The following is a 22,597-nucleotide window of genomic DNA, read 5'->3' as shown; positions in this document are numbered from 1 at the left end:
GCAACTCAAGAGGAAACCGCTCTTGATGGGATTATCGCACGTCACGGCTCGTAATAAGTACCCTTCTGTAGCAAGCACACACACAGACCACTGAAATGCGCTGGGTTGATCCCGGTGCTAAACGTCGGCACCGCACCTATCAACGGCGGTAATGGATCCCGGTCATCTCGCCCGGAAGAGGACGGTGATTTTTTCCTGCCCGCAATTGACGCCGGGCATTTTTCCAAGTGAAGCACCGACCACAGGAAAATCTCTGCCCTGCGCTCGTTCTGCGGGGATATGTGCTGGCCATTCAAACGGTGGTTCAAACGAGCGAGGGTCGTCATCGTGCGTGTTGAGCGCACACCACGTGGTGGATGCCACCCCATTCCAGCGACCAGGAGTGCATTTTCACGCATTTGAATAATCATCGCAATAATGGCGTTTCGCCACCTCGCGGCAAACCTCTGCTCCGTCAATGAGTGTGTAAACATGGTACATACAAAGTGCCTCCAGTATAGTAGAGCCCGGTGTCCTGACCGAGCCAACCAGCTGACTCCTGGCAACAGGGAAAAAACACTTTTTCCCGCTTCTTTTAATAAATACATGTGATGGCAGAGGGCCTCGACACCGGTCTGGCCGATGCTCCACTTTCTCGATGCTTCCTGCTACTGCCGACCAGGACAGGATTATTATTACCCCTCGGAGGAGGGTGAAAACTGTGTCAAAGGCTATTATATCCATTAGAAAGTTGTGGTGGCGGTGGCGTTGGTGGTGGCAAGCACCCCTCGCACCAACGGCATTCCAAAGCCGAGAAACCCAGCAAATGGGCACTTGTTCTCAGCTGCTGTGGTTTTGCTGTTGCCTCTTGTTGCTGATTTCTGGGGGTGCGTAACATGTGCGTGTGCGAGAACCTTGGAACGAGAGGGGGAGTTGTTTGTGACGGCAAGTGTTTGTTTTGATTCTGGAGGGCTTGATTTGGAAAATTGAAAAATTTCACAAGTTGTAGCGCGACTGCCAGCTGACTTTGTTTACTTTTTGGATTGGATTAGTGGGTCAGGTTCCTCGGTAGGAGGGTGAACTGTTTTGTTTCCTGATTGAACTTGTAATCGTTTGAAGAGTACTTGAAATGTTGTAAAACGGGTGTTTTACGGCATGAGGTTCCCTAATACGGACGTCAGAATCGAAGTACCTCGTATATGAATCTTGTAGAGTTGATACAGCGTTCCAGGGTCTTCAAGTTAATGGTAAGAATGAAAAAAGCGTTATTGATTACATTAACAGGACTGCGTTCCCTAACACTGTATCTTGTTGGTTTGAAGCAGCGTTTCAGATGTTCCAATGTGATGGTAAGTACAATATAAATTAATTTATATATCTGTCTGTAGTACTTTAAAAAGCGTGAGTGAATGAGAAATAAATCAATCTTGTAATATGCGTTGGCACGAATAGACCTACCAGTTTGTCTATCAAGCAGACTGTTAATCTGTCCACGTCACTTTGACGCTATTTCTGTAGATAAACTGATAGGCTTCGCTTGCAAATTTGGTTTGCGTTCCCTAACACGGACGTCGGAATCGAGGTACCCCGTCCATGAATCTTATTTGTTCGACAGTGTGTTCCAGAATCATCAAAGTTATGGTAAGTACAACCTAGGTTAAGCTGTCAATTCTGTCAACCTGTCAAATCTGTCACCTTGACGCTGAGCTGTCATCGCAGCACAGGTCAGTTCCCAGCCAAGGCTGTGAGAAATGACCTGCCAGGGTGCTAAGCCAGCTCAGTGTGGTCAAGAAAAATCGAACACCATTCCACGACGACGACGACGACTCGAACCGTACGGAATTCGCTACTGTCCGAGGGGTGAGCCGGGAAGGCCATCAAAACAGCTTAATCTATGATTTATCAGTGCGCTTTATTTATCTCATTAGAGGACGATAATGTTCATCTTCACTGTGTGGCCGTACCGTCGTAATAAACCCATCATTACTCGTCCAATTTAGTTCGTGGTGGTGGTGGTGAGGAAAAAGTTTTTCCATCGCTGCGCGATGCGAGGGGATCTAATGAGCTTCCAGTCGAACTTGGATTCGCGTGGAACGAGGGAAAATCCTGCCTTATTTATGGGCTTAATAAATCTTTTTATTATTAATAAAAATATTACATTCGGACTTGCTCGGTGAAGTCGCAGGAAGGTCAATCGAGAACCACCATCATCAATAGCGCACCAATTTGTATGGGCCGGTACTGATTAGTAAATTGCCACTTCTGACGGAGCCGAGAGCTGCTGAGAGTGCGAGTAGCGATAGATTGGATGAGTGACGCCACATCCGCTTCCAATCAATGACAAACAGTTATTTTCTCATTGAACGTGCTCATCCGCGAGGAAGAGTGACAGTATAGCTGTGGTGAAAGGAGAGGGCCAGAGTATGATGATGATGATGATCACTCGGTTCGCTTTTTTTTGTGTGGGGAATCGTTCATCAAAGAGAGATTTTATAGATTTATCCGTGTTCGTGAAATCAGCCGGTATCAACCGCTCACGCTCACAACCGCAAATCAGCCGGACAAAAGTCCAACTGTGGCGTGTTAAATCAAGTCAATCAAGTGAATAAACACGGGCCTGATAAGCATCGCAACGCAGTAGCTGCCACCGCTCCGTACGATATCATTAGAGTCAATTCAGGCGGATTTGGAACGGCTTTCCGGAGGATTGATTGAATCTGGTTGACTCGTCAATTGCGCGCGTTCTCCCCCCTGGGTTATCCACCGTGGCGTGGGACCGTATAATAACAAACGCCACATGTTGTCCTTCTTGCCTCAGACGACGAAGATCTTCAATTTCAAGTGGTTTCTGTTCGTTGTCGTGCCCAGCTTGTGGTACGCGCAGGAGACAAAACACGTATCGATAATCCACCACTTGCGTCGCGCTGCACGCGATCCCGGGTCCCCGTCTTGCTTGCGAAGACAGACGTACAAAAACTTTCCTCCGACATCGTAAGATTGTTTTTATGCGTCTTGTGGTACTTTCTTTCCAGCTTCCAGGGTTAATTCCACTTGGAAATTCTAGAAAAATTCTTTAAAAAAAGAAAAAGCATGCATTTCACAATCACGGACGAGGTCGAGGCACCTCCAAGATTATTTTTACTAAAGGATCATTTTTGTCATTTTTGTCATTTTTGTCATTTGTGTCATTTTTGTCATTTTTGCAATTTTTGTCATTTTTGCAAATCTTTAGAATTTTTCAAAAAATAAAAAAAAATCGAATTTCAAAATTTGACCTTTCTGACAACTGCCAACTTTGAAAATTTTGACAATTGCGATAATTTTGACATTCCCAACTACGGACGTCAAAGTCAAGGTACCTTGCTGTTTAGTCATTAAATTTGGTGCAGCGTTCTCGATTACGGACTTCAACATCGAGGTACCGCGTTTTCAATGAAGCGAATCTTCAAGATGGTAAGTACAAACTCGGTCAAGCGTTTCCCAATCACGGACGTCAATATCGAGGTATCTCCTTGTTGCGTCTTGAGAGTTGATGCAGCGTTCCAGAATCTTCAAGCTGGGGTAAGTACAAACTAGTTAAAGCTGTCAATATTGTCAACCCCAAGCTTCAACCCTGTTTCGCAATCAGAACCGGCTTGAAATCCCTGTGTTTCTTGTCCCGTTGTCTCGGCGCGGGACTCCGCGCCCAAGGACGTCGAGGGTGGAGGTGGGAACCAAAACAAGTGAATCAAGCGAGTGGTGTCACAGAGCGAGAGCTCGCCCTTCTTATTCCGGAATCCGGCACAACGGGTGGTGCATTATGGCTTTCTGGTCGAATGAATCGATTTCAAACTTTGTGTGGCGTGGTTCGAATGTTGCCGTTTTTTTTGGTTTGGGATTCTTCGAACTAGTCGAGCGCTCCGTTTCCAATTAATGTCAAATTTTCTTGATCTTCTCCAGAGCGACATGCGATCAGTCTCGTCAGTAATCATTTCTAAATGATTCCATTCTGACGGGGTTTTTTCGCAATCATTCTCGCATTTCCGACCGAAAGAGTTTCGAGAAGGAGAACGAAGAGGAAAACACATCGGAAATGGTGATTTGATTCGTTTTTCGCTCTCTTCTCGTAGCAAGGGAGATCCAACCAGAAGCAGAACGCGGAAGTTTCAATTAAGACTAATGATCGCGACAAACCCCTTTTGATGATCGGAATGCGCAGCATTCGATCTTGGAGCACCACGTGGAATGCAGTTGTGCGCGACACTTCTGGTGAGAAAAGTATTTTTTTTCGTTCGAGATTAGTCCAATTTTATTGAGCGTCGAAGCCGCGAAGAAAACAAACGTCTTCGTGCTATAAATATCTCTCCACTCGCGGCGCGATGTCTTCTTCGTCGAAGACGACCATCGAGCAGTTCACTTTATTAGTGACAGGTTCTCTATTGTTCTGCGCGCCCCAAGTCCCGCGACTTGGCCGATCTCTAATAACAGGTGTAATCTCAATTTATTTATTTCATCTTTTATTACTTTCTGGGTCTCTTTCTCTGGCTAGCCGCGATCGCGACGACTAATGGTCCGACCATCTTGCTACATCGACGACGACTCCCAGAAGTAGTGCCGACGGCCGCGTTATTTATATTTATATCGGGAGCCGATTGTTGCTTGGGAAGGGACGGATCCCTTGGGGATCCGCCGCGAAGGCCACTTCGCGCCAAAGCCAGTCCCTCGCGAGACAATAAAATTCAATTTAACTCGCTTTTAAACAAATTTTGATCGCATTTTTACACTCGATTATAATCCACCGAGGAGAGCGTCTCGCGAGATCTTGCGGCGGCGGTGACAAACGATCTTCAGAGTCCGTCCTCTGTGAAGTATTTTCATCCGCGTTCGCGTCTTTCGTTGGCGATTCTTTATCGCAAATCGACCGTGGACCACCGGCAGCCGATTTGTCATCGCGCGCGTGAACACCGACTTATCGCGTACACACACCTCGTCGCAAGACCGCACACAGCGAAGACGCGAACCGTTGCGACACTCGATACCGATTTGCCTAATAGATTAATTATTTGTCAATTAAATCATAACGTATGGCTTTTCCTAGGAAGAGCCTAAGCCGGTTTTCCGGCTAAGCCTGGAAACCGTGCACAAGCCGTGCAAGATGATATTGATTTATACCGGCGCGAGCGAGACAGAACATCCGATAATTATGCATGTATTCGCGCTCACGAGCGCAGAAAAAAAGCCCGGCTTGCTTCGTTCGAGCACGAGTTTGTTTATTTTTCCGAGTGTCGCTTGACACTCTCTCTCGCGGGCAGAGGATGCTCGGCCTGGTGTTAAATTACAAAATAATAAACATTATCGGGTGGGCAATTATTGATTAATTGCCGTGGCCGAGCGCTTAATTAGCGGTTCTGTGCGGTGTCGGATGAGTATCTCCTTCCGGAAGGGGCTAGGGTGGAATCTGGAGGGTGTTCTCTATTACGGATTTCAGGGTTGAGGTATTGAAACAGTTTCGGAACAACTTGCCTTGCGTTCCAGGGATTTGGTCGTTCTCAACTAAGGACTTCAACATCGAGGTACCCCGTTCTCAACACAGCTTACCTTCATGGCGGTAAATACAAACTAGGTTGAGCGTTTCTCAATCACGGACGTCAACATCAAGGTACCTCGTCGTTGATAATGTGATTTTTTAAGGTGGTAAGTACTTTAGGCTTAAGCGTGCAGCGTTCCAGAGATGTGATCAAGGTAAGTACAAACTAGGCTGTCACCCCCTGTCAATTCTGTCAAAGTGTCAACAAAGTGCCGTTGACATAGCTAACTTGCGTGTTTCAAGCTAGCTATGCACCACTTTAACACCTGTGCGCTGCCAATTCGCGTGCCCTTACGCACGCGTTTGACATTTCGCGCTCAGGTTCAAAAATCCAATTTCGCATCTGTCAGTGCGCGCGCCATCTATCGGCGAGCACACAATGTTGCACTTCTCTCCAATTAACACACCCAGTCCGGGACTTCTATTTTTGTGTTCAAATCGTGCACGGCACCGCGTTGCCACTTTGCGTGAAAGATTAATTAAGCAGAATTTATAATCGGCGGCGTCGGTTGTGTGAGTGCGAGCGCCGTCACACACAAACTCATAAATCGCGCGCTCGGGACGTGAGAAACAATACCGGTTTTGGGATGTGCGTGTGAGTCGCGGATCGATTTGACAGCTGGTTCGCTGTGATCGATCCGACCGTCTTTGAAGCAAGAGGGGGAATCTCTCCGAGCGCTTGTTTTTTGATATGTGATACATGGCAACCGAAAAATGCTAATCAACTCGGCATCTTCGAGAAAATGAAAGGGGGAAGAATTGATGCGAAAGAAGGTTAGCTCCCAGCGGGGTGACTAATAATTTCTCGATCATCTTGATGAACCCTTGTCTCGCGTTTTCCCGATCTCGAGCGCGCGCATGATTGACGGTGAAAGGCACGTTTCGTGGCTTGACAGCTGTTTGTTTACGTGAACTCGCGCGCGGAGCACCCCCACCAATTAATCGGGCAAGCCACCTTCATAAAAACCCCCGTTTGAGGTTCACGGTAACGTATGGTATTGCGGGTCGGGAAACCGCACCGAACGCTTAATTATTCATACGCAATGTTCGAGAATCGACGGGCGGCTTAGTTCGAGTGCCGTCGTCGACGACGTCGTTCTGCGATAAAGACATTAAAAACAAACATTCGTACATTTGTTTTTTATCTGGTTCGTCTTCAAGCACTGTTTTTTTTGTTGCCTCCCGTACACATTGAAGTTATGATTATGTGCGATATGCAAAGCAGTGAAAGAAGAACAGAAAAAATCGACCACGACCACGAATCCGGGTATCGGTTCTAGGAAGGCGATACCCCGAGACGACCTTTTTTTTGCTGGTTTCAGTGTACGCAAATCAAAGATAAAGTACCCCATTGGGAGGCGCGCAATGTGTTGAACATTCATCGGGAAACACACACTCCAAGTATGTCATGAATATGTGATCAAAGCCAAGGGACCTCGCCCATGGCACACTTATCTGATTGCGAGAGTGTTTGCGGTTGCGTCTGGTTCTGGAAGGCGTTTGACGAGTGCCTTCTCGATTACGGACTTCAAAGTTGAGGTACCTCGTTTCGTTGAAGTGAATCTTTAAGGTGGTAAGTACAAACTAGGTTAGGGGTTTCCCAATCACGGACGTCAACATCGAGGTACCTCGTTCTAGATGAAGCAAATCTTCAAATTGGTAAGTACAAACTAGGTTAAGCATTTCCCAATCCCGGACGTCAACATCGAGGTACCTCGTTGTTGAGTCTTGGGAATTTGATGCAGCGTTCCAGAGTCTTGAAGAAGTGGTAAGTACAAACTAATTTAAGCTGTCAATTCTGTCAATCTGTCACCTCAGTCAATTCTGTCACCAGTGCGACGGAATGTGGCCGATTGCTATCGATTCACTTCGCACAGGGGTCATCGGCACCGCCGGCCACGCCCACACTTGTTAGCCCGTCCAGCGGCCAACTCCAAGGTAGTGGCTGCGGCGACGGTGTAACCTCGCATCGAGAGCTGTTATTATCTTCGTCTCATCAACGCGCGCCGCGAGAGCGGCGGTGACACCGCCCGAGAGTACCGAGGAATGTAATAACGAAAAATGCATTTAAATATTTTCAATTTATTTGAAAGCATATTTCAGCGATATTTTTTGCGGCGCTCTCTGGAGTAGTGTACGCGCTCGCTCGCTCTCACTTACGAACGATAATATTTACAATTTACTCGTTCAATTCCAATATTACAGAGCAGCATTCGTACTCCAACGATCTGTGTGCAGCTCTTGAAGGAGTTTGGGGTGGATGCATGTGACACTCGAAGAAGGAGCAACAACAACAAGAAGTAAGAACAAGAGCCGAGCGATGCTGTTGCTGGTAGAGCGCGGACAAACAGACAGACAAACGGACGGACAGACAGACGGATAGACAGGGACAGGGGAATTATAGATGTAGCTTTCAGCTGCATCCTCGTCGTCGTCGGTAGGAGCATGAAAGCGAACAGCAGCACCGTCGTGAGCTTGAAATTGCAAATTGTGTAAGGTTGAGAGTGTATGTGTGTGCCTGTAAAGACGAAAAGTGTGATTGCCATTCGGCGGAGCGCGTTGTTATGCTTTCTTGATGACTGGAAAACGGAAATTTCGGAGAAGCTTGAAGGGAGGGGGTGCCAAAAAAACTAAAATAATTTCTTTAAATTGTGTCTGATTCGGAAATTCTGCTGTCATGAATATGCAAAAACATACGGAGCATGCCGAAAGACAGTTGGACACGCTGGTGTCTCGAAGAGACACAAGTCTTGCACTCTCTGATGAAATCGTTTCTTTGTTTCGATCGATAGTTTGTTCTCACACCAGCGGATTTACGAAAAAAAAAAAAACAGAGCAGCAGCTCAAAACCAACGGTAACGAGTCATTGTTCGGCGATGGTTAAGTTCCCAAAAAAAAATTAAACCAGACAAGCACGCTACCTTCAAGCACTTTGACCACTTGAGGTCGGCAGGTCCAAAAGGGAGACCTCAACGAATTTATTATTCGACCACACTAAAATTCAATAATTAAAATTCTCCCAGCGCGAGCGCGCGGGTGGCTTAATTAAAGTCATTGTTCCAGATATTAAATCACACTCGCGCGCCGCCCGAAAAAAAGCAAGATGGCGACCGCGGTCATAATTTGCTAAATTTATTTAAAACTACTTGAGCTTTTCCTTTTCGACTTGACGGACTTGACTGATTGCGGCGCGCCGCGCCGCGCGAGTGATGTGATTACGCTGAATTTTGATTAGTTCATTATCTATTGTTTGGCTGAGAAGGAGGGGGTCGAGCAGGTGATTGAGTTGATGGTGGGCGACTTAAGTCGGGTCTGTGATTGCTTTTCGAAAGTGGCGGCGGTCAAGAAATCAACATAAATCAGAAGGAAAACGGTTCATTTGGGTGATTGCACTTGAACGGGGGTGTCCCCTAAGAAGGGAGGGGGGGGGGAGGGGTTAATGCTCTTACTCTGAAAAATGCAATGAAATTTAAGCTGGACTTTTTCCTGATACTCTACCGGTCAAAGCAAGTCATTGGCGCACGTCAGGTGCGTCAATTGTGGTAGCAAGCACACAGCGAATTTTCGCGGCTATGCCGCGCAACAAGATTCAAAGACTATTGCTGAAATCTGTCCTTCGCTTTTACGCTGTTATTTTTCGCAATGTTCTAGTCGATAAAACTTTACATTTTCGCACACACCGCACACAATGGCCGCGGCTGATCTTTTCGCTAATTTCATTGGCCAATAAAGTTGCCCCCCCGAGAAACAATGGCGGCCATGGGATCGCGCAAATATTTTTAGCACCCAGCTTGCTAGGTTCGCCAAGACGACGACGCGCAGCGCCGTTTCCAATCGGTCAAATTGGCCGCAACGACAACCTCCCCGAAATGAGCCGCTGCGCGGCGTGAAAAACAATTAAATCCGGACCAATCCACTTAAGCCGCCGCCGCCGAGGGCGGCAAGGGCCGCCTCGCACTCACTCTGTCACACTCCATTAGGACAAAATTCAATTAATGCAAAATAAATAAATACGACACGCCGCCGGCGCGAGAGAGAAAGATCGCACTTTCTGCGTGCAGGCGGCTCAACAAAATATAAATTGTCACAGCCGCGAAGCGGCTGGCAGCGACGCGCATCATAATTATCGCAAGATTGCAGCGGAGCGCGTTGTTGTTTTTGTGAAATTTACAATAAATTAAAAGATCAAAAACCACAGACTGCGCCGCTGCCGCGGCCGCCCCTTCCGCGGAGAAATGCAGCCGCCCGCCGCCGCCACTGCACTGTCACAAAGTGGTTCGTAACTCGCTCGCGCGAGTGCACCACAGTGTGTACAATTTCTGTAATATTTATTTCGACACTAACGAGGTGAAAATATGCATTCTAATAATAAAAGACTCGAATAATTATAATTTCTCTCGCAGCTTGCCGCGCAGCGGCGGCGTTCAAGAATCTTGCGGGCGAGGCGGCGCGGCGGCTAGTGTCTGTCTTTTTGACAGTTGTCGCGACGCGAGCGCCACGCTCGATTTACTTCTCGTGAGAGCGAGCGGCTTTCGATGTGAGTGTGAGTGAGTGTGTGTTTTCACCCCTTTTTCGGAACCGCCGGGGCCGCCGATGAATAACATTGAAACATAGCCGCATTTTTGTACACGTGTTTGTAAACATTTTTTTCCGCTTCTTTTCGGAGCCGTCGAAGTCGGCTTGAGTGTGTTATTTCAGTGGAAACACGGTAGACGGGACGGATAACCGAGGAGGAGAAAAAAAAACTAAGGCACAGTAAGTATGTGCAAATGGTGATTATTGTAATTATTTTCATAGTATTTTGCCGTTTCTCACCACCTGAAACTGACCCGTCGTCGATGTTTTTGGTTGGTGTGCAGCACTGTTTACAGAGGGCCTCTCCGTGTGTGCTTAATTGTTTGAATATTTTGGAGCTTTTCCTGTGTTTGCACCAACTCTTTCCGGCTCTTTAAGGTGGTCAGGTTTGGTAAACACTGGCAAGTAGTTATCTGTCAATACTGTCAAAATTGTCACCTGTCAATACTGTCAACTGTCACCTCTGTCAACCATCACAAAGCGCGAAACTGTCCACCCGGCGGCCGCCCGATAAGAATCCGTGCCGGCATGTTCGGTCGCACCCCGGTACAGCTGTTCTCCTTATCGCGACGGACGCTGCCGTGCAATAATTATTCATAGTTCGAACATGTTTTACATTTCGCTCAACCAATAAACTGCGAGCGTTTAGACGCCGCCGCACCACCACCTCCAGCCGCCCTCCTTCACGGAGCGGCGGCTGCAGGCACGCGTCACGCTTCAGCTCCACAACCAGAGTGTGTGTGTGTGTGTGTGCGGTTGCTGATTGTAATTTATTACAAATTGAATCTCGTGTACTAGCAGTTAGAAATATTATTTACGATCGACTGGATCGAGCGCCGTCCGGAATGGGCGGCGAAACCGGCATCGTAGTCGCCTATGGGCGGCTAGCCAAGTTCACCCCGTAAACACTCTCACAGACATGCAAGTTTCGAGGGAGAGTGTGTGAGATGAATTCTAATGAAAACTAATTAACTTGTCGATTGGTTTTAATTGCTTTTAATCGACGCGTCGCGTCGCGGCGGCTGGTTAACGTGGTTGACAGTTGGGGCGGCTAGCTTTTTCGGGGGCGGCGCCCCCTTTTTGGACCCACTGACAAATGGGCGACTATTTATTTGGTGTTTCGCGGCCGCTCTTTGACGTCGTCGAAGACACACTTCAATCACATCCTGGCCCAAGGTTTCGCTCTCCTCATCGCTTGGCAACGTGTTATTAAAATCGTATCAATTTCAATAATAAATAATGATGATTACCAATACCTCCAGATACACCATCGAGAGTCGAGTCAACTTCCATCTCACCGGGCAAGTCGGCCCAGAATGGTATCATTCATCGAACTTCCCGGTCGAATCCCCCGGAGCCCCGGAGTCGGAGTCGACGTCTTACGGAGGATGCAGATAATGATGATTAGTTTTTGCCTCCACCGCCGCCGTCGTACTCGCCCTCTCCGAACTCCACAGTTCCACCCCGGGTAATTTTGAGTGATTTTTTGCGGCGGCGTCGTCGTCGTCCTCGTCCGGAGAACGCGCGCATTAAGGGGCGCACCGAGGAAAGAAATCAAAAGCATATCTTTGAAACAAATGTCGATAGATTAATCAATTTATGGTTGTGTTTTTTTTTCGTCCGTCCGTATCTCTGGCAGAGACTCGCTTGCCAGCAATGCTACCCTCCTTGTCCGGGGCGTCACCGCCGCCGCTCGGGGTTGAAGAAAGTCATTTAATCAGAGTCCCGGAGATTTTCCCTTCCCTCGCTCGAAACGAGAGTCCTGCCCGGAATGCACTGAATCCGAAGGGAAAAACATTTCCAGAACCGCAGGTTCATATTTATAAATCATTTAAGATAAATCTCGCACGCAGAACCAGACCGCGAGACTTCGCCGCCGAAGGCGGCATCGTGCAACCCCCCATACAAAATGGTCGATTACGCGAAATCGACGCAGAAGGCGTTGATCTTGCGCGATCGATGATCGGCGGCGGTCGCTGCCTCCTCCGTCGACTTTGTCGACTCTAACGAGATTTTGATTAGTTATTAATGGCGAGGGTTGCTTCGATCGCTGCGCGATCGCGCCGCGATTGCCACCGAAAATGAAGTGTCATTTGTGTTTCCAACCAAAATTGATGCCATCAATTTCGACGGCTTCGCCGTCGTCTTCCCGTCATCCGCCGTCAGTTTTCTGTGAATGACTTTTCGATCATCTATAATTACGATATCCGGTTCGGAGTGGTTGTCTTCCTCTTCTCCTCCTTCTCCGAGTTTTGCCCAAGTTCTGCAAACAATTGAACGACAGCAACAAGTTCCCAAAACTAGTAGTTTGGCTTCGACCGCTCATTATGGTTTGAGGAAGAATTTAAGTTAAAAAAAACGAACCAAACTGTCATCGTCATCAGTGTGTGAGATGAACCATGACGCTCGCCACTTGAGGTTGGTCACTTGTCCGCCAGACTCTTCGGACGACCTCCGAAAAAAACAGTTGGATTCCCCTACTGGGTGCGTGTGTGTGTTCCTCCTCCTGCTCTTTCTTGAGTGTGTGTCTGCGGTTGAGCGCTTGAACAGTTTTTCCCCTTCTGAGGGAACCTTTGTAAAGGAGTTGACATTTCGATTCTGACCTTTTAAATTGTCTACCTTGATTGTTTTGGTCGATCGCTTGTTCTGGGCAAATTCTTGATGCAGGTCAAAAAGCTCTACTGAAAAAAGTACTGATATCGAGAATCGATCCCTTAACCTCTGATTTTAGCGTCAGCGCCTTTACAATATCGGCTAGCACGGGTTGATGAATATGATAATAACTCGAGATTTTTTTTCACGGAATTAGTATTAGAATCCAAAAACTATCAGTTTTGGATTGATGTTTTGCAAATTTTGATTTTTTCAAACATCAGCTGTATTTTTATAAATCCGATTCATTAAAAAATTGGCATACCTTTGAAAATCTGAATACCTAAAAAATTGTCTAAATAGAAAAAAAAATTTATGGGCAGTGTAAGTGTTTAAAAGATTATATTTAACAAATCGCAGTATGTGTTTTGCTTTATCGAAAAAAATAAAATAAAAAAAATAAGCAGGAATGTTGAGTCTAAGTTGTAACTCACGATAAACAAAATCTAGAGTGAACAGTTTCCCCCCCTCTGAGCTGGAGTCAAAATCGGTGGAATTAGATTTCATTGTCGAATTTGGCAAATCCTTAAAACTGAATTAGGGGCCGGAAATTTGAAAAAAAAAAGTTTTCTGCAAAACAATATCTTATTTACTTAGTTATTTAGAAACTAATTAATTTTTATGAATTGTTTTACGTATAAAATTTCCATAACTAATGAATCAAAAATGATTAAAATACTTTAAGTTAGTTTAAAGAAATAATTCATTGCTTTGAGTGTTTTTTTGAACGAGTTTAAATATTTAATAACGTCAACATTATTTTTCGAAATATTATTTTCTTTAATATAACTAAAACTATATAATTATAACCATAAGTCTTTTTGTTCTTATTTATAAAGGTAAAATCAATGAAAATTTACAAATAAAGAAATTTATGGAATTTTTTGTGCAAGTTAATTTTCAATGAAAAATTGTAGACATAAGAATTTAAAAGGCTAAGCGCAGTATAAAATTTTTTTTTGCGTAAATGTGATAAGACTTCCTGCAATTTACTATTTCTACAACGTTTTTGTACAGAAAAACAAGAAAAAATGGCTTGCAATCTTTTACTTTAAATTATAGAGTTGCAACGGCTTGAATAATGTGCCAAAAATGTTCGATTTCGATAGATTTAATGAATAAAACGCTCAAACTAACTTAAAACAATGTTGATAAAAATGTTTCAATTAGGCTAAAAAGGTTTCATTACTTTTGATTGATACATTTTTACTAAGGCAGTTGCTAATGTTTTCCAAAGTATTTTTTAATGATTCTAAAAAATCAAAGGGTGAAAAAGATGAAATTAAAAAAAATCCAAATTTACAAAAAAAGAAAAAAATATCCTAACGTTTTACGATTGATGTGATCCCGAAATACAAATTTCTAAAACGAATTTTAGAAAAGCAAAAAATTAAACAAACTATATTTTTAATTTGAATTTGAGTAAATTTTTAAGGGACAAAAATTTGAAATGAAACGTGTCAAAAAACGCTATATACGTCTTAACAGTTCTGCCTCTGTCACAAGACTGCAGAATATCAATGAATTAATAAAAAATATATGTTCCAAATCCAAAAATCCAAAAATTCAAAATATTTTAAAAGCTTAAAAATGCTCCATTCGTTTAAAAATGTAGAAATAAAAATTAAAAACATTTCAAAAAAAACTTTTCATAAAAATAGTATTTCCACTGGTATCTTATTTAATTTACAATCAATTCTACAAGTGTTTTTTTTAATGTAAATGAAGCGGGGGAGAGGGGTGTTCGTGGTGGGGGTTTTACAGAAAACTTTGAATAAATTTCGCAATGTTTTTAATAAAAATTAAGCAAAAAACTTATACAACTATTCTTTACTGAAAAATAAGTAAAAATCTTATAACTTAAAAAAGTAAAACAAACAATTTGAGAGGAAAAGAAAAAGCAAACTTATTGTGAGCAAAAACAAAAATTACAAATATTTTTAAACAAGTCCAAACATGCTAAGTTTGATTATAATGGCATGAAAATGCAATTCCAACTGTTTTCAGATGACTAGACTTGTATTTCCATAACATTTTCGATGTGGTTGCCCCCTGATTTTTGGGCTGAATTCAACATAAAAATTGTTCTAGATCACCTGACGTTTTTTGTTAGTATTTTTTTTTAACAATTTTAACTGATATTTTTGTCATATTAAATGTTTAGGCCAATCTCTCCTTATATTTAAAAAAAAAGTATTTTGACATTTCATCTGCTCCATTCCCCTTCCTTCCTTCCACCTCCCTAGTTTTCCCCCCATAACCCAGAACAAGTTGCTTCTTTTTCTCGACACGCACAAAAACGGGAGTGAGAGTGTCGGGTTATCCGGAACTTTAAACTCGAAATAAATTAACTACACGCAAAGTTTGCTTCCCTACAACTTTTTTTTTGCTGTTGTTTCACTCCCTTCCCCGTTTTCAAAGTCTTGTTAGGATCGACGTGGTCATCATTACCTCATGTCCAGTCCGGTGGTGGTCTGTTCAACTAAGTTGCACCTAATGAGGACCCTCTCCTCCCCCCCGCTTTCGGTTTTTCTTCGGCAAGGCCTGCTACTTTAAATTCTGTCCTCGACCTTCGCACCCGCAATCGAAGCAGCCATTGAGCAATAGAGAGTACAACACACTTGATATGTGTGTACTGGAGTCACACTTACACACACCTACCGACACATATTTGCATATTTCTTTGTTGCAAAAATATACAAATGAGTGTGTGTGTGCGGTGGGTGGTGGTGGTGGGGGTAGGTAAAATTGCAACTCTGGAAAATTGTTAGCAATGTAACAATGATGAGACGTACTTACAGTAAAAAGAGGGAGGAGGGGCTGGGGTTGTAAGTTGGTTTGGTTCTGTTGAAGCTCGACCACCGAAGATGGGCACGAGGGGAAGGGGTTTGTTATGATTTCTGCAGAAATGTCTAGCTGACTTAGTAGTGTGTTGGGAAAATAAGAAAAGCAGACGGAGAAGAAGAAGAATCAGCGCGCAGCAGCGGCAGGAATTTTTGAACGCCATATCTACTATAGAGAGCAGGTCGGTCTGGCTGTTCGTTAGTGGGGGCTGCAGCAGCAATAGTCCAAGAGTTTATATTGTGATCATGGGCACCAAATTGGTACTGCATTTGAACAACAGTTATACCGGGGGATGCCATGCATACATGGTGTAGTTATTTCCATTGAAGCAAAAAATGCTAAATTATCTGTGTAGCTGAGCGATCTGGGCAAAATAAATTTCCTTGCTTATATTTTCATTAAATTGCAAAAGAAATACATATGAGGATGGAAACATTGATCATAACTAACAAAAATAAATATTTTTATGGATGATTTTAACATACATCACTCAAAAAAATAAAATAAAATATTTTTTAGCAATAATTTATACGGAAGACTGTCCAAGGTAAATCTAACAATCAATTGGTAAACCAAAATTTATAATGAAGTCAATTTTAGCAATTTAAAAAAAGTGAGTCGAATTAGCCTTACTTTCAATTCATTTAGAAAAAAATATTGGTCATTTCTAGGAATTCTTGTTATAGAATTCATGGAACAGTTTCACTGGCAATTTAAACTTAAATTTGGGCTCTTTTTTTATATCGAATTCAAAAGTCTTTGAAGTTTAAAAGGTCAAATAAAATGTAAACAATTTATTTGATATATTATATCGAAAGCCTTCTTGTGATATTGAAACATAAAAAAATCTTGTTTATTATGTAATTTTAAGGATAGTTTATGCCATTTCATGAAATAAAATTAATATTATTCCCGGAACAAAAATTGTTTAAAAAACGTAACCTTGCCGGTTTTGCCTAAGTTTTCGAATTTGCGTCAGAGTAAGAGCACTTCGCTACTCTTTAATTTTGATCATTTGTAATTATTCAGTTCAATTCAGTACAATAAGAAAATAATATCGAATGCTACAATTAGTTCATTTTGTGATCCTAATAGAGTTAGAAGTTCCTTTCCGATATGTTCTACAAACAATTTTCGTTGAAATAGTTAGGAATTGTGTTTGACATATAAAAAAAACTCCTAATATATTGAAATCCATATTCTGTTTGAAGTTTTTGGCATCATTCCTACAGAATTTTCCCAAATTTAATCCAAATTTAATCCAAAAAAATATAAGAAGTTTCAAGGAAAAAAAATCTACAGTAAAATCTATGGTTACATTGTGTAACTGTTAGTCTTTTCACATTTTTTTTATTTTTTAAAACTCAGATCGAAAAAAAAGTTAACCGATAGGAAAAGAATATTGAATTCTTTGACATTTTGTAAATTCCTGACAGTAGCATAACTGTTATAATGTTTAAAGCATTCTTTTATACATTTGCTTCAAAACTTTGAGAATTTTCTTAAAAATTTAAATTTAGCAAATAGAAAAAAAGGTCTACGAAACCTGAAGTTTCAGACAAAAATTTGTTTGTACAAATAAACTTTTTTTCAATTAAAATCATTTTTTTTCGGAGATTTAGCGGTTTTTATGCAGGATTAGTAGTTTATGCAACAGGGTTCACCGAGTTGGATAAATACGAAGAGTGCTGAAAAAATCAAGTTTTGCAACGAGTTCCATACAACATTTTTTGCAATTTCAAAAAACAGACACTGAGTGAAATTTTATGTCAAATTTTCATGTATTTTGTCAATAAATCGTTTAAATCAAAAAAATGTCGAAAAGTGTTACTTTTCGAAACATGTGCTGAAAAGTTCAACTTTTCAGCACCAATTTGAGTGCTGAAAAGTAGAACTTTTCAGCATTTATTTTGAAAAGTGTTGCTATTCGATTCTGGTATTTTTGGTACAGAAAAGTAGGCTATTTCATCGATCAAGAATGACAGGAAAAGTAAGTACGACCCTAGCAGACGGAAATAACTTGGGAATAACATTTTTTGTTATTTGAAAATACTAGGCCAATAACATTTTCTGTTATTTATAACAAGATTTGTTATTCGTCGTTATGATTTTTTTGTTATTGGCTTGTTATTGTAATAACAGACTAATAACATTTTGAGTTATTCTTCGAACAAATCTTTGTTATTATTTTTTGTTATTTTAACAACTAATCCGATCATCCCAATAACATTTGGAGATATTCTTCCATAACTAGAAATGTTATTCTAAAGTTGTTTTGAGTTTCAACCAATATCAGACCAATAACAAATTTTGTTATGATAACATAAACTGTTATTATACCCTTATGCAAAAATGGATTTTTCAAGAAGATTCCATAACAATTTCTGTTATTTTAACAGTATTTGTTATTGAAATGGCATGAATTTTGTTATTACCGTCTGCCCGGGGACGGAATCGCAAAAATTACTTTTTCAATTCAGAGATTTTGGGGAATCTTTCAAAATGAGACAGCAATAATAAATACAAATAATCAGGAAGTTTTTATAAGAAAATATATCCAGAATGGAATTTAAAATGGAAATCATGTTGAAACGATTGAAGATAGAAATGAACAATTAATATAATAAATTAATTGATAAAAAAAAAACTAGAAGTGATTTAAAAATTAAATTGATTTGTTCTAAGAAAGGAAGTTGTTCGTTTGATGATGGTGATTTTACCTATTTTTTATGCATTAATTAATGACCAAAAAAAGTACAGCAAGTTTAAAGGATGATTCGCATATGGTTATGCTTATTTTAATCAGATTTAATCCAGAACAATGATTTTCGTCTGCGTATTCTTGATTTTTTTCATATTATTTATAGTTTTTGCCTACTATCTTCTTTAAATTTGCTAACCAATGAAAAACCGATATTTCAAAATTGTAGCTGATTTTCAAAATAAATTGCTATATATTTTTTTAATCATAGACAACATTAAATTTTAAAATATTCATTTCAGTGCTGAAAAGTATAACATTTCAGCATTTATTTTAAAAAGTGTTTGTATTCGATTCTATTATTTTGGTACAGAAAAGTAGGCTTTTTTGTCGTCCAAGAATGTCAGAATGACAGGGAATGTAAGTAGTTTCAAGACGGAATTGCCTATTTTTTAAACCGGCTTTTAAAAGTTTTGATGTAAATTTGATGTAAACACAAATACAACTTAAAATAAAATTACACGAAACGAAACACAGTTATAAACCCCCTCCTCCTCCTAAATGTGTTACGTAATGTTTGAATGAATCCAACCGAAATAATTGCACCCAAAAATACTTAAAGAGAACATTTTTTCTTTAATCAAAATTACATACTTCAAAAATTCTTGAAAAAACTAAACAAAAAACACGTATTTGATAGTAAACAATACATCAAAATTTATAGCTGATGAAAATATTGCTGAACTTATCTAAAACGAGCATCATCCAAGCAGTTCAAGCCCAGCCAGATCGCGAACGCAAATGCCGACGGACTCTCGTTTCAGCAGCACTGCGTATTCGCGCAAGCCCAACCAAACCGGGTCTGCACGTGTACCAGCGCAGCGCTTGCTGTGACGGAATTTCAGTGCGTATTTTGACGTAAAAAAACTAAGTTTTTTTTCAACCAGAAATCTTTGACGCATTCAACAATTGGGTCAGCAAACAGTCTTGCCACAGAGAGAAAAAATGTGCGTGTTGAAAAATTCACCACCACGCCTCAGAGCGGCATCATTATCGGAATCCCCCTAATAGCTTTCAAAAATAGGGTCGTCCTCTCAGCCAACCCCTTCGGAAAGCGGCGTCGTCCTCGAAGAGGACGAAAACAGCTGGAGAGGACTTTTTAATTATTAACACCAAACTCACAGTCGGAGTGTCAAGCTTTTGGGGGTCACGGTCAACCTCCGCGCGAGGCTTACCTGTGCGAGATACTGCGCGAGGAAGTAGAGCTGCTTGTTCTGGAACACCCAATCCATGGACTGTACGGTGGGGAGGTCCATATCAGGTCCACCTCCCGTGCTCTGCGGTGCGGTTGGCTGCATTCGGTGGTCGGTGGGCACTTCCGGGGCACCGACGACCTCTGCCGACGACGTCGACGTCGAAGCGCCGCCCGGGGTCTTCGCCAGGGAGGCCGTGGTCAAGCTGGCGGCGTCGCGTCTTCGCTGGGTTAATTGCTCACTCGAGTCAAACTGTGTTTTCAGCGTGTTTGGGTGTGTGTGTGCACAACAATGATTCTTCCTTTCTTCTCAGAATTTGTGGAGAGGTCATTCGCCGATATCGATCAGCAGCATCTTCTTTCTTCGCCGTCGAAACTGCATCTGCGGTCGATAAATTGGCTTTTTATTGCATTTTGACAGCTGTCATAAAATTGCACTTTTGTGTTGTGGTGGGTTTTGTTTTTGTTGTTTTCGATGATTTTACGACCACTGTGTGCCGTTTTGGGGTCATTAAATCACATCCACCTTTTCAGATCTTCGACTGCTTTGTTGTTGTTGTTTTTTTTCGGGGGGTTCTGAACACTCTCGAGGTCAGAAATTAATTTCGCATTAGCTGTGAACAACGAACGCACAAATTTTTCCCACGAAGCGCAATACTTCTCTTCCTCACCATTGCGTGAGTGTGTCACGCTCGGAAATCTATTTTCGAGTTTTGTCACAATTTTTCTTCGCCCGTTCGGCAGCTTCCGAAGTCTCGGTCGACTGTGTGTGGGAGCGGGCACCGATCAGCCGGTGTGTCTTAATTAATTTTCATTAACGCTAAAATAAAAACATTTTTTTCTTGGTTTGTTGTTTTTTTTTTCTCTCGCTGTCAAACTCAAAAATCACACGCACCGTTACGCATCATTTGCTTGTCACAGATCGCAGTAGACCGTCATCGATCAGCCGTTACAGGCCTACTTCGGTCACTTGGACTGGCACTTTCTTCGCAATTTTTCCTCAAAATCATGAAATATAAAACAAACAATAGCCGCAGAAAACACCTGCGCAGAATTTCTTTTCCTTCAACCATGCACAGGAATGTGCACAGGAGTGCGCGCGGATATTCCGGAATTTCTCCGGAACAAGTCACGGCCGGGTTCCAAGCGGATTCTCGACGACACGACCCTGAAACGCGCGCGTGCCGATTCCCGATTGGCAAGTTTTTGGCGAAACCCCGCTCGCGCTCACTCAAATCGCCTATCGAACCCCTATCAAAAAACGATGTTTTCTGGTATAATACCAGCAGTTGACTAATCCAATTCAATCATATTACACTGTTGGCGAGCGCGCGGTCTCTTTCTCGTCGACGACGGTTGTGTGTTTTTTGCCCGCTTGCTGATTCTGCCCCGCGCGCGCGAGCTCTACGGTTCCGAGTTCGAGCCTGGTCTTGGACGACACATCAGAGCAGGCCGAGCACGGCGACACACCACCGAACCAAAACAACTCACCAATACGCTCTCACGCGAGCGCGCGCTCGCTCTCTCGCTCTCTGTTTTTTTTTTGCACCGATATCCACAAGGGGTCTCAACCTGTGCACGGAAGACACTCAGCGTGTCGTCGTCGTGCATAAAGTGCACCAGAAAGTGCGATAGGCGCTCTCTCTCTCTCTCGAGGAGAGCGTTTGGGTGTAGGACGAAAAATGCTATACTTTTCGGACGAGGTCGGGCGCAAGCGAGAGTGGTGGTTTATTTACCTTTTTTCGGGTGCCTCTTTCATTCCGCTTCCGAACGTCGATGGGGAAGGTTCCCTGGGCAGTGGTTCTCCGCTGGTGTACTGGGTAGGGGGAAAGAAACGGCGGAAGTGGCGATGAGAGTGCGTAATTTTTGTGCTTGGGTTGGCGAGTAGTGCGATAAACTTGTTTTGCGTGTTTTTCTTTTCAGTTTTTAGTTTTTTTTGTGTTCGTAGGATTGATACAATATTTGATATGAGCTCACAAAAAGTTAACATTTGTTAAGAGTCCAATCGGATAATTGACTCTTCACTGAAATAAAAAAATAGTACCAAATTCCTTTATTCTAGGAATTTTGCCTCTTTTCCTTATTTAGTAATCGGGTTTTTGGATTACTTAATAAGGAAAAGAGCCAAAATTCCTAGAATTTAGGAATTTGGAACTTTTATTTTTTTCAGTGTTCCGATTTTTACATTTGTGTGGTGATCAAACAAATTTTATCTTAAAGTTACCTCCTTAACCTGATAAAAAGTTGTAAACTAACAGGCTCTCGTCACAAATAAACAATCAATTGCAATTACAATTGTAAACAGGGCAAAAAATATTAAAAATTTTAATTGCGATTATACCTAAATTTTGTTCGGAGGTCTAAAAACAGGCAAAAAATGGTCAAAATGAACATTATTTTATAATTTCCCTGAAAGGTCCCTATTTAAAAAAATCCGGCATTTTTTCTTATTTAGCATAAAAGCAGATTGATCTTGAGATTGATGATAAATTGGCTTACATACAATCCAGTAAAGGTGTCTAATAATATTTTGTTGAAACCCGCGCGTCGGCAAAAACTTTAAATTAAATGTGTCTGGTTCTTGAACACTGCGCGCGACAAAAACTCTAAATAAAAGTTTTTAAATTTCAGCTTAATCAAAACTTTTCTCAATATTTCATTACCTTCAATCAAAAATTGGACAAGTAAAGGTTTTTGAAGGCTTGAAATTTGACTCAACTTTGATCTGTTCTAGTGCCTAGACATTTCCACCCTTAAAAACTTTTTCAAAACTCAGGAGGGCAGAACAAATTGCTAAACATAGAATCTTTCTAACAAAATGCAGGTATAATAGGGTGACTCAATATGCAGAACTGCTATTTGTATAGAAAAATAAACTACCCTTATGTACAATCGTTGATGAATATTGAGATTTTTTGTAAATCGTTTTTTGCATTTATCAAATCCGCGATGCAAATATTTTTCAAAGCTTATGTGATTTTTAGGTACTTGCAGAATATTTAAAAAATAAGTTCAAATACGCTTTGAA

At 41.9% G+C, this 22,597-nt stretch overlaps 1 protein-coding gene across 4 annotated transcripts in view; it reads right to left on the bottom strand.

The window, feature by feature from the left end:
- Positions 1-21,008, bottom strand: part of LOC6047825 (homeobox protein cut) — a 209,880-nt gene extending 188,872 nt beyond the window's left edge. For 3 of the 4 annotated variants that reach the window (XM_038264913.1, XM_038264914.1, XM_038264915.1), the window contains exon 1: positions 19,553-21,007. In XM_038264913.1, coding sequence (XP_038120841.1) covers positions 19,553-19,675 — 123 coding nt within the window. In that variant the 5' untranslated portion in view covers positions 19,676-21,007. Of the gene's footprint in view, positions 1-19,552 lie in introns of all 4 variants that reach the window. The other variant, XM_038264912.1, reaches the window with a different exon arrangement.
- Positions 21,009-22,597: the final 1,589 nt, after the last annotated feature.

The sequence above is a fragment of the Culex quinquefasciatus genome, chromosome 3 (assembly GCF_015732765.1).
Source record: "Culex quinquefasciatus strain JHB chromosome 3, VPISU_Cqui_1.0_pri_paternal, whole genome shotgun sequence".
Lineage (NCBI taxonomy): Eukaryota > Metazoa > Arthropoda > Insecta > Diptera > Culicidae > Culex > Culex quinquefasciatus.
Note: the sequence above shows the minus strand (reverse complement) of the source record. Positions and strands in the feature narration are given on the sequence as shown.